The sequence below is a fragment of the Notothenia rossii genome (genome assembly GCF_949606895.1).
Source record: "Notothenia rossii genome assembly, chromosome: 5".
In the NCBI taxonomy this organism is placed as follows: Eukaryota; Metazoa; Chordata; class Actinopteri; order Perciformes; family Nototheniidae; genus Notothenia; species Notothenia rossii.
In genome coordinates, this window is record NC_136903.1 from 50,985,670 (window position 1) to 51,003,077 (window position 17,408).

The 17,408-nt window shown below is 39.2% G+C and overlaps 1 protein-coding gene and 1 long non-coding RNA gene across 3 annotated transcripts in view; one reads left to right on the forward strand and one right to left on the reverse strand.

Annotated features, from left to right (window-relative positions):
• LOC307039104 overlaps positions 1 to 17,408 on the reverse strand; it is a 514,347-nt gene that overhangs the window by 91,042 nt on the left and 405,897 nt on the right. The window lies entirely within an intron of this gene.
• LOC307041750 (acidic mammalian chitinase-like) lies at positions 1,413 to 16,762 on the forward strand. 2 transcript variants are annotated; one of them, XM_079685266.1, is made up of 12 exons: positions 1,413 to 2,314; positions 13,217 to 13,271; positions 13,368 to 13,394; positions 13,506 to 13,710; positions 13,860 to 13,916; positions 14,089 to 14,254; positions 14,722 to 14,846; positions 14,948 to 15,071; positions 15,514 to 15,696; positions 15,786 to 15,902; positions 16,011 to 16,143; positions 16,272 to 16,762. In XM_079685266.1, the coding sequence occupies exons 2-12, from the start codon at positions 13,247 to 13,249 to the stop codon at positions 16,580 to 16,582; spliced, it is 1,473 nt and encodes a 490-aa protein (XP_079541392.1). In that variant the 5' UTR covers positions 1,413 to 2,314; positions 13,217 to 13,246; the 3' UTR covers positions 16,583 to 16,762. The 2 variants fall into 2 exon arrangements, with proteins under 2 accessions (XP_079541392.1, XP_079541391.1); XM_079685265.1 differs by lacking the exon at positions 1,413 to 2,314 and adding an exon at positions 12,239 to 12,326.

Here is a 17,408-nt window from a genome sequence, read left to right on the forward strand (position 1 = left end):
AAAAGAGATAATTATTCAGTGTTGTTACTTTAAAGTGTTGTTAATGACCTTTTTCTCTTTTATTTTCTTTACCTCACCTGTAACTGCTGAGACCCTGAGGAACATGCACACTGGACTGACCTGCTCTGGCAACCCGATTTCCACTGTACGTAATAGTATTTGGTTATGGTATATTATTTATATACATCAAAGGCACAATGCACCCCCCAGAGACACACATGTATTGAGTGTGATATTTTGCATTGGTCATGTGAAATCATCTTTACATACTAGAAAACTGTAGGAGCGACAACTTGTTTTGAAATTGAATTTTTAATATTCGATAATAAAGTTTATCTGATTTCTTTATTCTTCTCTCTTCCCAGCTCCATCCATCACCATTCTCTGTTCCTGCAGGTCCTGCTTGCTAATCAATGCTCATATTTTTTTACACAATTACAAATAAAGTCAATGTATTGTATGACATGAAGTTGTCCTTCATTCTGAGTCAATAATAAATTAATTCTGCCTTCAACTGCAAAATTATTGTGGACTGCACCGACATTCATGTAGCTGCCCCCCAGTAAGATGAACCAAGCAAAGCTGACACTCAACATACAGCTGTGCTCTTAAGTTTACATGAAGCATTTGTGAAATATTGGTAATAACAGGTTTAAATGATTATTAGTAATTAATTATATAATTGTCTCATTGTAGACGAGCAGACAGGGAGCCAGATGAGAAAAGCAGAATATGCAGCTGCCATTTTCCACATGGAAAAGAGAAAGGGCCAAGTGTATTTGAGTGGACAAAAGAGAAATCCCAAATATGAAAAATAAAATTATACAATTTACAGATACATACAAATATATATATATATCCTATATACACCATGTATAATGATGGTGTATGATGTAGAAGGAAGTGTGGTATAAGTAAATATAGAGTTACATACAGATCCATGTTACAGCAAAAGATGGAATAACTAAGAAGCATGCAGTATAATAATAATTACATGCAACAATTAAATAACTGCTCAGCATCTCCACCACAATCCCAATCTGCTGTGTCCTGTTTTCCTCCCCTCTGCATAACACCCCATCACACATACGAAACACAACGCAGAGTCCGAGGGTGTTAAGAGTATGTTTATTTAAATGTCCTCCTCTCTACTGGCCAACACAGGGAGCATATGCTGGGTGTAGAGTTGTTCCAGGAGGAGGAGATTTCCATGCCATGCAGGGTCTTTGGGCATTGGGGATAATGATCGCCTCCTTCGTGGTCCACAGTAGCAGAGACTCCGGTCTGTGATGTGCAGCTGTTATATAATATACAATACATTTTTTTTTTAAACATTTGATCAACAAAAAAGGATTTGGTCAGGATCTAGAGTCAGTGTGTAGTTTATTAATCAATCAATGCTCTCTACATTAGGAAATGGCATACCAGTGTACCAGAGGGAGTCACACACAGCTGTGCCTAGATAACCAAACAAATTGACAACAGGGATGCAAACTCATCAGGTATGAAAAAGGTGACAAGGATCCGAGCCCCCCGACCCCACAGAATATCGGCTTTAAATTTAGGAATAACAGAGGATTTTAGCAGTCAGAACAACTAAAGCAGCAGTGTTAATATTAACAGAAACGCCAAAGAGTCACATCTAATAGAAATATATAAAAGCATTTATTTTAATTGTGTAGCAGCCAGTTTATAATTTTGGCAGCACTGTTGAGCATTTTGAAAATTCATTTTCATGCCTCTGTGCAAGGCTTAGTCTTTCTATCTTTATAGCCACTGGTGTAAAGTAACTAAGTTCATAAACTCAACAAGTACTATAATTGGGCACAATTTTGAGATACTTGTACTTTACTTAAGTATTTCAATGTTTTGCTACTTTGTACTTGTTTTGCTACTTCCACTACATGTATTTAATCCCTTTAGTTACTTTACAGATGTGGATGAATGATGTGAAATATAATCAAGTCTTAAATCAGACTTTAGTTCCACCTGGAGTAAATTCACAAGCTACCCTGCAGTATACAGTCATTCAAACTAGCTACACCTTTACCAGCTTTGATAACACTTTAATGATCAATCATTATAAAACATATCATATTATTCTGAAATGGACCAATCTGCAAAATGACTACTTTTACTGTCGCTACTTTCACTATATTTTGATAATAATACTTTTCTACTTTTACTTGAGGAACATTTGGAATGCAGGACTTTTACTGTAACAGAGTATTCCTACACTCTGGTACTTCTACTTTTACTCAAGTAGCCTACACGATCTGAGTAGGCTACTTCTACTTTTACTGAAGTACAAGATGTGAGTACTTCTACTTTTACTCAAGTACAATAACTGAGTACTTCTACTTTTAATCAAGTACAAGATATATACTTATACCACCTCTGTTTATAGCCTATGAAAAAAACGATTAGAAAACGAAGGCTAAAGCTAACGTTAGCAGATAGTGACAATGTATGCTAGTTAGCTAGCTCAACGATAATATTGCGACGGGAAAAAAAGACTTTTCAGTGCACATCACGCTCTGCCGCTCCGACAGGGAGCTCTGCTCTGAACACCTGAACGGCCCGTTCTAACAGCTGTTCACCAGCGGTCCAGTCTGTGCCACAGTCACTCCGAACCACACAGTTAATATTAAAGAGCCTGTGACACGATTTTCCCCCATCATCCAAACCCATCAATTTGAGTAAATATTTTCCCCTTGAAAACCGTTACTGAACTGATTTTGGATATTTGTACTTTGATAACCATTAATCTGCCCTTCAATGTTGACCATTTCCTGGATCTTCTCGGGGATTCTTCAAGTCCCGCCAAATTATCGGTGATGTCAATGCGGGCACAGCGCTCCAGCTGCACCGTTCAGGATCCCAGCATCTGCATGTAAACGCACGATGGGGCACACAGCAGCAAGCTCAGACATCGATGACAGTTTAATTTTGAACGTGTCTGAGAGCTCATATGAGGCTGAAGGATCGGTTTATTTTGTATCTGTTAGAAGTTTAGGAATTAGGTGCTTCAATATGGGCGATCATACGGTCATGTAGCCAGTGGTGGACTGGGACTAAAAATCAGCCCGGGACTCTCGACCGGCCCACTTCGGTACAACTAGTAAATTGTCAACGGGGGGAGTGGGGGATGTGCTAGTGACTTATCCGACCGGCCCACTTCGGTACCGGCCCATCGGGATTCGTCCCGATGGCCAGTCCGCCACTGCACCCAGCCCAGCCCACGTAAACTGTCAACGGGGGGAGCCTCACTGCGGGGAAACGGTGGACCTAGTGTCCCGATCGGAGTGGGAATAATAATAATAATAATAATAATAATAATCCGTGCATTTTATCCATTAATTTCCCCAACATTGTGGTAAAGAAAAACACGTTTAATCCATGTTGGTGTACTACAACCAGTGGTGTAGTGGGGATGTTTAACTGGATGGACGGGGTGGTGGGTGGACGGGAGACACTATGGATGCGCTCGTGAACTGTCAACGGGGGGGGGCTTGGGGACCTCTGTGTCGCCTGTCAGCGCAACTTACATGATGCCGTTTAGACAATATAATAATAAAGGGCGGTGTCGGCTGTCAGCAAACCGATCCGGCCTTTCTGCGCGACTATCACTCAAATGCGGGACATAGTCTCAATGTCTGGGACGCGGGACAAATAATAAAAATGCTGTGTGTGCAGTCCCGCACAGTGCGGGACACCTGGTCACCCTACACACACAGTTCTGCCCCTCACACACACACGCTTCAAATCAAGTTGCATAAATGCTTGAGCTACGTTTTTATTATAATTACTGTGAATTCTGCCTATTATGTTTTCGTCATTATTACAACAAACACACACTTGCAACTGATAACACTGGCAATGATTTTAGATGTATTAGACTATTAAAAAAAGAAATCATGCTTCAAATAAGTGGGGGTACGGTGTACCCCCGCGTCCAACGCCCACTACACCACTGAGTCTGCAACTACAAAAAGCTAAGGTTTGTTTTCTCATCAGGAAATGCAGACCGGCTCAAACAAAAGATTTTTAAATCATCATCCTCACGATCATTTAATGTATCATATGTTCGCCGAATTGACATGAAAGCACTAATAAATGTAGTTTCATCCACTTGAGTTTACAAAAATAATCAATTATATCACATCCGACGGGAGGAAATTCAGCAGCTCTCACTACCGATTTTTAATCCTAATTTAATCATCATCTTCACCACGATCATTTATGTTTATGTTCGCCGAATTGACATGAAAGCACTGACAAATATGAATATACTGTAGTCAACTTCATTAAAACGTTATTAACGTGCCTAAACTCAGTAATTCACCATTTCTACGCATGACAACACACTTTGTCCGTGTTTGGCTCTCTCGCCGCACAGTGAAGCGTTCCCGCATTGACGTCACTTCCGGCTTCCCCCAAAACCTCAAAATGAGTCGAAGGAATTTTCCCGCGATGTTCGAAATTATTGATATTTATCGGAACGGTATCGCTTTTTCTTTTTTAAACTGACGGTTCGAGATTACTAGTAGCCCACTATTTCATTGCACAACAGTTGTTGGGTTCGTGTCACAGGCTCTTTAACGAACGCACAGTAGGTAATGTAGCTGCTGAAGCTAGACCATCATCGCCGAGCAGCAGAGCCTTATTATACATCATGAGCAGAGCCGACAGGCAGGAAGACTCGAGCACACAGCTCGCGCTTCATTACAATATATAAAAAAAGCTCGCATCCGCACATTAATCCGGGTCCCAGACCCCCTCCCATACCCCAAAATATTTGTATTGCAGATCTACATTAATCACACAAACGACTTATTTTGGATTCAAAACGGCGAATTTCGCCGAAAGGTGACAAGTTTGCATCCCTGGACAAGATAACCAAAATCCTTGAATCTACACACAGCAAATAAACTCAAATGACACAACGAGATGTAAAAAGCAGATCACACATATAGTCGATATAAAACTGGCCGCTTCAATCTGAAGAGCAACTAAAACAAAACACGGGAGTGTATCTTGTTCTTGTGAACACTAATGTTATCCACAGCATACACAGAGACCACGAAGTTCTTAAGGAGAAAACTAGTTGCTAAAACAAAACACGTTAGTGTACCTTATTAGCTAATGTTAGCTAGCTGACATTAACCTTAAACATTGCACTCATATTACTCACTGAAACCTTGTAAAGGCGGTCCCGCATGCTGGCTCTTACAGAACCGACTAACTCCCCTTTCGTGTATGTACAGCTCTCAACATGCCCAGACTTGTAGTGATTTACACCTCGTTTTATACTTTTTCGCCTCATTCTGAAAGAGACAGGTGAAATTTGCTAACGTGACGGCCATCTTTGTGATAGTGACGCGTATTGTGCGAGACCAGAGACCTGTAGTTCACTGAGCGGTTTCACACAAAAAAAATTGTAACTTCACAGTTTTACGACACATTTTTTTTTTTTTTACTTGCAAAATGTTCTTTTAATTTGACAAACATCATATGTGTCATTCGTGGAACAATTCAAACGGGATCGAAAGATGACTTTTCTCTCTCCATTGACGTCAATGTATAATTTTCCGCTTCCGGGGTCCCATGGGTCGGAAGTAGATGGGCGGGACTTCGCCTCTCTATCGTGGTCCGTGTAGAAACAGCCTAAAAAGCCTAAAAAGCCCCCCTTTCTCTTCACACATCATCTTTTATAGTATCTTGCCTCCTCCCTCTCTGCATCAGGTGGTTTCCCCTTTTCTATCTTTGAGGGAGAAGGAGGTCACATATGTTCAACTTTTACTTAATGAACAATTAAAAATGTTAAGTTCAAATTAAAACAAATAAATACTTATAGTAATAATATGTCATTTGAACAAGAGGGAATATGAACAGTTTTCATGAAAGCAGAACACATTGTCAATGTCAGGTTAAGAATCAAGTTTTTTCTTTAAACATTTAATTTCAAATATGCAAACGTTATACTTTAATTTATTAACAGAGACAATAAGGACAGCTTGTCTCTACGATTCGCTGGCCCTGGAAGTTGGTTCAAATATTTGCGTAGGCCGTCTGCATCCTGTGCTTCATTGTCTTCATACCCGCTGTAACCGCTCTCAAGGTGTCAAAAACCACAAGCGCCTTCTCAGAATTGTTGCTGGAACCTTTACACTTTTATTGCCCCATCTAGAATGCATAGTGTGCATAGGTCAAAAGTTCAGAATGTTCTATAGTTTCACATGCCTGGTCTCACACGTCTGAAAAGACATGATGGAAACATACATCCTTTCCATCTACAGCAAATGTAGCATATTTGTATCAATGGTAAGCTTAATAGAGGTAGGTGTGTTAGAGGTCAGGTCTGACACGGCCACTTAAACAGCAGAACTGTCAACAGTGGTATCATTAGTGTTGCATCATATTCTGGAGACCTTAGCACAGCTGATTGCAGTTCTAATGTTTCCCGATCAAAGTGATCTCAGGTCATCACCAGCGTGCAGGAACACACAACAGACTCCGATGGACTCAAATCTGTGTTGCACAGTGCTCGCTCAGTACTCAGTAGTTTATGACTTTATGATTATCTTTCAAACTTCAAAGCTTCAGCCTAGATACATGTTTATGAGGCACAAGTGCTTCTGCAGCAGTCGGAGATAAGAGATCTGATAAAAGCTCTTTTCTTCTCTCAGCACGGGACTTTGGTGGCTTTTTATTATGAAACTTACATAACCATGTCAAATCAACTACGGTGCCACACTCAACATACGCAAATCTATGTTATATAAGTCAATAAAACATTAATCATTTATTTGAGCTCCAATATGTTATCACGCATGTACCATTATGTATTATGTAAGTCATGCATGCACTTTCCAAATACAAAAGAGGTAGGTTTGCATGCGGCAAATGTACACGCCCAAATGAGGTAATCAGAAGAAATGGAACCCCAGTAATTACATGTATAAATCATGTATTTAACCATCCAAGACTCACGGCATTTCGTGTTATAGTCACAACATTTAATCTATTGATTCGTGTTCGCTAACACAATTTTCCCCTTTTTTTAGTGTCACACAGAACGATTTTAAAAGCAATGTATTTCTATTGGTAGTATGTTTCGTGCCTGCAGCATGTCTTTTTGTCCGTTCGGGTCTTGGAAGACCGGAAGCTGTGGGGTTCATAAAAACATGTTCTTACTCTATATCAAGCCACGATTATTGTTTTTATTTTAAATCGTATAATGTCAGACTTTTTTTGCCGTCCGTGAGGAAAATAAATGGGGCTCAGAGCCTCATAATACTGAAATCTGTATTTTTTTTAATCTTTTGTTCCTTCTAATTTGTTATTCTTTTCTAAATAACACAATGTTATTTACTCAACAATAACACACACTTATCCTTGTTTTTATTTATTCGTTTAATTCTATCATCTCGGGCTTTTCAGCTGTTCCTCAGGAACTGAATTTAAAAATAAAGTCACCGGAAACAGACGTAGACCTATAAGGGACATTTAGAGCGTCATTACGATACACAGCCACTGAACTGATTACCCAAGATCCTCAGCTAGAAGCTCGGTGATTGGATTGTTTAGCCGCAATGCACGTTAGGATATGGTGTTTATGCGATATGAAATCCGAAAAACATTTTATTTATTTATTATAATAATACTTTTTTCCGAGTGTACTTGCTTTTCTCTTTGAAAGTCATCACATAACGGCATTGTAACACACGGTTCGGCTGCATTACATATTACACATCTGCCGTACTTCTCTATTTATAGAGCCCTGATGAGTAGACTTCTAGACAAACTGGAAGAACTGCCATGGAAACTGAATACGTGACGTGGATCATAAATATATCAGCTTTTAAAAAACATCTTCAATTTCTCTTCACACAATACGTCTCCTTGCAGTATCAATACTAATTCGGCTGACTTTTATATTTGATCCAATTGGTAGATGAAACATGAATAAAACTACACACCTTCAGATATACATACACAAGTGTCCTACACTAATAATACAAAGTTATTATGGCTGTGTGTACCTTGTGTGCACCGCCTAGTGGTTAAAGCTCGTTATTGAATTAGTTGTGTATATGATATGTCAATAAACCTTAAAAAATAAATTAACTATTAGTAGAGAATAACGACTAATGAATATACTTTATAGAGATCTGCAGATAAATGTTTAGTCTTCTCAAGCACCAACTAATATCTCTCCTGATTGTTGGCATTTGACAATCACCTTTCCCTGAATTTTACTCAGGTGTAACTAAAGTCTGCTTTAAGGGTTGTTTATATTTCACATCATTAATCAGAATCTGCAAAGTAACTAAAATAAATGTAGTGGAGTAAAAATACCAGGTTAACCTCTGAATTGTAGTGGAGTAGAATTACAAAGTAACAATGAGCTGTCATGTGGGTATACATTAATGCTGCACATTATGGATACAAGCGATTTTCACCCATTTATTAATTAGGCCTGTATGTTTTAAATGTGTACACACCAATGTGTTTCCTATTGCTTAAACCTACAGGGCTGTACACAGTTTAATGCTGTCAACTTCTAATTTTGGGAAAAACGAAAACGTCTTCTAAAACTACAATTCCCAGTGGAGACGTGCCATAGAGAACATGTTGCGAAACACAATAGAGAGGCGAAGTCCCGCCCATCTACTTCCGGCCCATGGGACCTTATTTCGGAAAAAGTATGTATTGAAGTCAATGGAGAGAGAAAGATTATCTTTCGATCCCGTTTGAATTGTGCCACGAATTACGCATAAGATGTTTGTCAATCTTAAATAATCATTTCCATGTCAAAAAAGTCACAGTTTGTCGTAAAACTGTTGAAATATAAGACTATGAAAAATATGCAACCAGAAAGACTACAAATCCCAGAATCCCGGTCCCGCATGCTGGCTCTTAGGGAACTGACTAACTCCCGTTGTCTGAAAGAAAGAAGTGAAACTCCGAAAGGTTTTTCGGATTTCATCATCATCATCATCATCATCATCATCATCATCATCATATTATCATATCATCCAATCACCGAGCTTAAACCATAGCTGAGGATCTGGGTAATCAGTTCAGTGGCTGTGTATCGCAATGATGCTCTAAATGTCCCTTATAGGCCTACGTCTGTTTCCGGTTATTTTTATTTTGAAATTCAGTTCCTGACGGACGCCAAAAAAGCCCGAGATTATGGAATCAAACAAATAAATAAAAATAAGGGTAATTGTGTGTTATTGTTGAGTAAGTAACAGTGTGTTATTTAGAAAAGAATAACAAATTAGAAGAAAAAAAAGATTTTTTAAAAATACAGATTTCAGTATTTTGATGCTCTGAGCCCCATTTATTTTCCTCACAGATGACAAAATAAGTCAGACATTATAACATTTAAAAATAAAAACAATAATCGTGGCTTGATATTGAGTAAGAACATGTTTTTATGGACCCCACAGCTTCCGGTCTTCCAAGACCCGACCGGACAAAAAGACCTGCTGCAGGCACGAAACATACTACCAATGGAAATACATTTCTTTTAAAATCGTTCTGTGTGACACGAAAAAAAGGGGAAAATCGTGTTGGTGAACACGAATCAATAGATTAAATGTTGTGACAATAACACGAAATGCCGTGAGACTGGGTTGATTTAACATATATTGCATAATTTTATGCATTTTTCAGAAAAAGTGGTAGTTTGGTAAACACTGGTCTGTAAAATGCCCGAAAAGTAAAATAATGGGAGATAAATATCCCAAAGTCTCCACATTTTATTATATTTTGAATGTGCTTCTGGTCCTTTTTCAGTTGAGACAGTGCAGATGAAGAATGTGTCAGGGTCATAGACTGTATATATAAAGGGTCAGGGTGTAGGACTCTTGTGTGAACACTGGATAAAGCCAGGTTCATATTCTTGTTTCATGTTGTTGACATCAAAGGTTTGCACAGAGTGAAATATCTTAGTGTTGCGCCATAAATCAGAAAATACTGCATTAAAAAAGTAGGGAAAATTGAAAATCGGTAGGGAAAGTCAGCGAAGTCCGTAGACGGTAGAAAAATCGGTAGGGTAGGGTAGATCTATACGTTAGCTACAAAATCCTAAACAGCTATTTTATGAACAGCTGATTGATTTGCATCAGGCTTTTAAGGACAGCCAGTGACTATTGTTCAAAATATGTCCGAGGACAATTCAGCTTCCAATAGCTTCCCAGGGACAAGGAGAGGAGATACCAGGGGGAAGCTGGATCAAAGGATCTTATTCACTCCCTATTATAAGGGAGAGGTGAATGGATTAATCTAACCTCATGTCTGTTAGTAAGACATTAAGTTGGAGGAATGAGGTTTAGCCTGTCCTAGTTTATAGACAGGAAGAGGGGGTTACAGCTAGCAAGAACATTTCATTTGTGATAAAACGTTATTTTTTAACTCATTTGGTAATCAGTTCATGGAGATATTTGGACAGAGACTCTTAGAGGCTGCACAGAAATACTGGAGACTTGTTGTCTGCAAAAAGCATGTTACTCAGGCTATAATAACAGTTGTTCATGGCTTTGGCTAGCTGCCTCCTGCTAGCTGCTGCTAGGCTAAACATGTTGTGACTTGAATGACAAATAAGTCTGTTAATCAGGCCCGGGTCCAGAACAAAATGAGTCAGGGTGCATCCGAGATTAGGAAGGGTGCAGTGGTAAAGTGTTATTTTTATAAGTGGGGAGAGGACCTAACTCCCTCTAGGGGGGTCCTCACCTCGAAGATTTTTTTTTAATGTTGAAGTTAAAAGCATCAATCTGGTGCACTTTGAGAGCAACATGAAGAGATCTATGGATACATCTCTCAACACCCATATGAAACAGAACTGTAAACAGATTTACTTTTTCTTTATGGATATTTTACAAATCACTCCCCTTTTAAACTGTATTCTTGTTTTACTGTTATAGTATTTCATTGTTAGTGAGTGAGTTACTCGATGAGTACCAGTAGACAGCGGTTGGTACTCTGGTACAGTTGTGGTGAAGGCACCTGACGTACTTGAACCGAAATGTCTACATGCTTAGCAGAAGATGGCATCTTTTTTACAGGAATATTCCAGCCAATCTCTGTTTGGAAACCATGAGCTGCAAAATGAGCGCCTTACCCCACTGTACAGGCGAGTTGGGTACTTTCTTAAATATACCTGGGCAGGCTCTGTTTTGCCGAGGTCCTCTGGCACTTGCGGGCCGCCGAGGGGTGGCGGTTTTTGGGGCAACGAAGACGGCTGCGGCTGCTCCGCCTCCGTGGTCGAGGCGGGCCAAGCCGGCGAGTCGGGCGTTAGGACGTTAGTTTCCACCACAGTGGCAGCGGGTAACGTAATGTCCCCATTATTTGAACTGTTATTACCTGCAGTAGATGCAGTGTTGCTGCAGGCGATAAGGGCTGGTTGTTTTAACCATTTTTCTTCTTATTATTATTATTATTATTATTACTACAATTATTGTTATTATTATTATATATGTAATATTTTTCACATTCGATTTTTTTTTTTTTTTACTTCTCATTTTTTAAATGAGGGTGCAGAACGACTCAACTGAGGGTGCATGCTTATGCACCCCCGTAGAACCGGGCCTGCTGTTAATGCACAGACATGAAGATGATTTGGTTCTGCTAATCTCACCTCAGGAAAGAGAGCCAATAAGATGATTCCCTTTAAAGTTGCATTATGAACAATGGGCCAATAACTGTTTAAATAGAGTTGCTCATAGTGATAAATATACCATGACTGCAGTTCCCCCTGTTCAACAAAGTGTTTTCTTCAGCTATTGTTTTGGTATGATGGGCCTACAACTTAGTGAATAACACATCAAGATGTAGTCTGCTGAACATCTTTTTTCTAACCTAGATTGCACTGATTTCATGTACTAGCCCAGTCGTATGATTCTGTATCCGTTAGATATTTGAACACATCCATATGCTTTAATTGCCGTCAGTCTCCATGCTGATAGGCACATTTTCAGTGTCTATTCTTTGTATATTAACTGCATTTAAAGGAACACGACTGGAGGGTTGAGTTTTAGGTTTTGCTGCTTGGAATTTTCCTATTAAAAAGCGTCTATGTCATGACCGAAATTGAGTCATATCTTGTACAGAAATATGCCTCTTGGATGCAATGTCTCCATGCCATATAGTACAGCTTATCACCATACTTCATACTTATCTTATCCTTTGTGTATACTGAACATATAATAATTGCCCACCTCCCTTTCATGGCGAAGGTCTGATATATGCACCTGAACAGCTGGATATATATAAGATCCTCAACTCACACATATCCATGCTTCTGAGATCCCAAGGTAAGCTTGCCTTCCTATCTGCTGCCTTGCAGACTGTAGAGATTCAGCTTCAGTATGTTTCAGTTGCCAGAGAATGGAACTATTTATCAATTGTATTTTATATAACCTTTATTTATACAGGTAATCTTAGATTCTCAGATTCTCATCCTCAAAACAGACATGGTAGACACATGTAAAAACAGTGCTTCTGGTAATTTTGGGGAAATGCTGCAGTTGTGTTTAGGGCTAAATTGTAAAGGTGATACTTGTATCCACTACACATGGTTATACCTGGAACAAGTGGTTAGGCTGTGACAGGGGAAATGTGCTGATAGTCTGCACACTTCATTTGAAACCAAGATAATAATCTTAAAACGATTATATGATAAACTGAGAGTTTCAAGAACAATGAACAGGTGTAATCTCTAAAACGTTGACTATAAATAAATGTATTATGTTAACAGAATTCACATAACTGTATTAGGTTAGTTGAAATAAATAATATTTAGTTGAATTAAAGAATTAATTAGGAAGGTTCAACTTAATATTATTGCTTTCATCTAACCTAATGTGACATTTGTTGACATAATACATTTAATTAAAGTCAATGATTCTGTTTTTTCAGTGTATGTTATTCCTGCTTTTATGAATTGAATTCAACAAATGTATAAAGGAAATATTGATATTGATTTTGACTGATTCAAAACTACACAAAGATTTAGATATTCCAGAAAAACAATGCTCGTTTACATTGGTTGAGATAATCACCAACTCATTTGGGTTTATAGGCAATATGCTTTGAGTACAATATAGTTATTGTCAGGTTTAAAAAATAATATGGAGTAATTTTATGTTCCTATTGTTTGTCTCTGTCTTTTCTTTGACCAATCTGTTTGATCTATTTATTCTAGAAAAAAAGGAAATCAGAGTTTGAGATCAAAATGACGAGGCTCACTCTTTTAGCAGGTAATCAATCATCAGGTCTCAGTTCTTCACATTATCATGGTTCTTGATAATATGATACATTAAGCCTATCATTGTTTCATGGTCACCTCTCTATAGGCGTGTGCCTGCTGATGTGCCAACTGGGTAAGTCACTCTCGTGATATTGGTCTCATTGGTATTATGTGTCTGAAATGTCAGAAAATATTAATAATTTCTTGCAAGGCTGACCACAGATTTGCTTTTATTGATCTCCAGCAACTGCCTCCAAGATGGTATGCTATTTCACTAACTGGTCCCAGTACAGACCCGGGACTGGGAAATACCTGCCCCAAAATGTGGATCCCTTCCTGTGCACCCATCTGATTTATGCTTTCTCAATCATCAACAACAAAAACGAGTTGACTACCTATGAATGGAATGACGATGTCCTGTACAAGACTTTCAATGGCCTGAAGAGCAAGTAAGAGTTTGTCTTTCCACTATATGAAATAAAATCCCTAGTTCCTGCAACTTGTACTTCAATCTGCATTTGTTAAAATTATAATGTCCCATTTCTCTATGATAAACAGGCCTTTGTCAACTCAAGTATTCTGCATCTATGTGTTAAAGGAACCCTGGTCTGAAGACCCTACTGGCTGTTGGTGGATGGAACTTTGGCTCAACTCAGTAAGTGTTCCTTCATTGCTTCTTCTTCAGGAAATGAAAATATACAATAGATCAAGAAAAAAACGTTGATAAGAGATATGCTATACTTCTGATAGTTGTTCAGTAAAAATAGTTGTTCAGTTTTTTAGGACAATGGTCTAAAGTTTATTTAATGTTGAACACATTTCCTCAGGTTCTCCATCATGGTGTCCACTCCAGCCAACCGTCAGACGTTCATCCAGTCTTCTATCAAATTCCTGAGGACTGGAGGCTTTGATGGTCTGGATCTGGACTGGGAGTACCCTGGATCTCGTGGAAGTCCTCCAGTGGACAAGATGAGGTTCAGTCTGCTCTGCAAGGTGGGTCCTGGTGTTTTGAGCCATTGGAAACATATGGTCGCAGGTTCCTTCCTCTGTTTCCATCAAGCCACTTGACGCCTTGAACAGACATCTCTAATGTGTTATCTTATTAATTTATATATTTTGTTTACAATTTTGATTATTTATTTGCCTTCCGATGATGTGCTGATGATGTGCTGATGATGTGCGAATTGTATTTAATTAAAATAAAATAATAATATTTTCACACACATTCAACAAAGAAAATAGGCCTTTTCTATAGTCAAACAAATCAAAACAAAATACGCAAAACTCCAATAAAATGAACAGCCTTGAACGTCATTCTTTCTTTTACTAAGTGTAGGATAATCTAATTTAACGGTTAAAATCTGTTTTTCGACATCTTTTTACCATAACTGGCTCTAACGCACATATCCCATTGACAACATCATATATTTATGAGCGTCTTATTAATGGTTTTTTTTCAGGAACTTGTTAAAGCGTACGCTGCTGAGGCCAAGGCCACCGGCAACCCTCAGCTCATGGTGACTGCTGCAGTGTCTGCCGGGAAGGGAACCATCGATGCTGGATATGAGATCGCTGAAATTGCCAAGTACTGCAGATTGTTATTATTTAATTTTTTCAGTTTTATTATTTAAAATCATTTAAAGATAGTAGGATGGGGACTTTATCAGTATTTCATATGATTTTCAGGCATCTGGACTTCATCAATGTGATGACCTATGACTTCCACGGAGCTTGGGAGCGATCCACTGGACACAACAGCCCCCTGTACCGCGGCTCCCACGACAGTGGGGACCTCATCTACTTCAACACTGTAAGAGATGCAGTTGTCTCGGCGTTAGTGGAAGACATTATATGGCACACACGATGCAGGAATACATACATCAAATTGTAATGCAATACTCTTTTAGTGTAACCAAACCAATTTTACACATGAATGTCTGCTAATAGATACAACTAAGCCACAACTGATGCCCTCTGACAATATTAGTAGGATGATTTCATACCGTTGTCATTCGCGTATCTCATCTTGGAGAGTAGAATGTACAAAAATATCATGAAGTTAATAAAATGTATGATCCTGCACTTTTGAGTCGACTAAAAGGATAAGTGGACCGGAAATGTACTATCAACTTTATGGAAGTCCAAGAAAAAATCCCTTGGATAACCTTTTGATATGAGACAATCACTGTCGATTGTCTGCATGAAGAATTTCAAGCATTGTGTCTGTTATCTTCCCTCCCTTTCTATTTCAGGACTATGCCATGAAGTACTGGAGAGACAACGGCACCCCAGTGGAGAAGCTGATGATGGGATTCGCTGCCTACGGTCGTACCTTCCGTCTGACAACATCAAGCACTGGTGCTGGAGCTCCAGCTATTGGCCCTGCATCAGCCGGACCATACACACGTGAAGCTGGATTCTGGGCCTACTATGAGGTCCGGTCTGAACAATAAGAAATACTGCATGCTAACACAGGTAGAATGGATGGAACATGGAATAATCCAATGGCATTTTGATCTTTCAGGTCTGCACCTTCCTGAAGGGCACCACCATTCAGTGGATTGATGACCAGAAAGTTCCCTATGCCACCAAGAACAACGAGTGGGTGGGATTCGACAACAGGGAGAGCTATGAGAACAAGGTATGAACCAGGGATTACAGATTTAGGGTTGTCCGCATGGTGAAATTCAACAGATAAATTGATTCCTACTGAATATTTTGGTTGACTTGTCTTCTTGTTGATCCACAGGTCCAGTACATGAGGGACATGAAGTTTGGTGGTGCCTTTGTATGGGCTTTGGATTTGGATGACTTTAAAGGAGAGTTCTGTGGAGAGGGAAGCCATCCTCTGCTGTACCATCTACGCAAACTCATTGATAATGGTAAGTTATGACACTCAACTTTTTATTTTTAGCCAATATGTTCCTAGCTTGTCAAACCAACCCTTCATACAAGTCATTTTCTTACAAATGTTAAAATTATGTATTTCTCTTTCTTACACCTCACACAGAGATGCCTCCACGTCCAACAACCACAACCAAGAGACCTGCTGTCACTACCACAGTATCAGCCACGACCTCCAAACCTGTTGTGACCTTCACAACAACCGGGAAACCCAGTGGAACCACCCCCGCTCCGTCCACCAGGACCACCGTCCCCATCCCAGGACGCGGCTTCTGCAAAGACAAGGCTGACGGCATCTACGCCCACCCTGCTGACAGAAGCGCATACTACACATGTGCAGGAGGCAGAACCTACCTGAGTAACTGTGGTGCTGGGACTGTCTTCGACATTGGCTGCAAGTGCTGTGTGTGGCCCTAAATATTAGCTGTTGGAGAACTGTCACTGTCACTGACGTCTCAGTACTGACTCAACAAGCTCAATGCCTCTGGGGACTGAGTCCTTGAAACACCCCCCTATACCAGGATGGGTTATGCAGCGACTACATTTAACTTTGTATTCAGATCTGTGTACAAGTGTGACAATAAAACGTTGCTTTGATTTGAATCTTCCATTTTATTTAAGGAGAAATGTATAGATAAAATAAATGTTGGTGGCAATGCAGATAAGATACCCCTAATGCTGTTAAAAATGTAACTGCTGCACTCCACCTCAATTGGTGATGTCATCCTGAAAGTATTGAGGTGGTCTGATCGAGGTGGGTATAGAATATGTTCTCACCCCTTGATGAAGCCTTGGCAGTTGTGTTCTCTCTCTTGCATTGGAGGATAAATATCACACAAATCAGCAAATAAACAGCTGTTTTTAGAGTACAGTACAATACTGACAACACTGTGATAACAGGTTTTCAGCACAGAGATTTGTCACCAAGCTTCAATCTAGCAAAGTAACTGTAAACCCCCTTACAGCTGTCATAGAAGTCATTTTAAAGCACTTACCACAGACACGGCACTAAAATCCATTTTGCTGAGGTTTTTGAGAGAGAAGACGTTTTCAACAAATGTGTTTTAAATGTCTTTAAAAGATACACAATATGTGTTGAGGGAAATAATTGTATTAAAACATAGAGCTCTCAGTCTTCTGTCCACCTCTGATTAGGTATTATCTATTCCTTTTGTCTTTCTGTTTCCCTGTTGGGTTAACAGACCAGAACGTGTTTTTCTTTTTTAATTTAACTTTGAATTTG

Excerpts from the sequence above, each read along its gene's own strand:
- LOC307041750 (XM_079685266.1), top strand. The coding sequence starts at position 13,247 with ATGACGAGGCTCACTCTTTTAGCAG. Across the intron at positions 15,697-15,785 it reads GATTCTGGGCCTACTATGAG|GTCTGCACCTTCCTGAAGGG; the intron begins GTCCGGTCTGAA and ends TTGATCTTTCAG. Across the intron at positions 16,144-16,271 it reads ACGCAAACTCATTGATAATG|AGATGCCTCCACGTCCAACA; the intron begins GTAAGTTATGAC and ends CACCTCACACAG.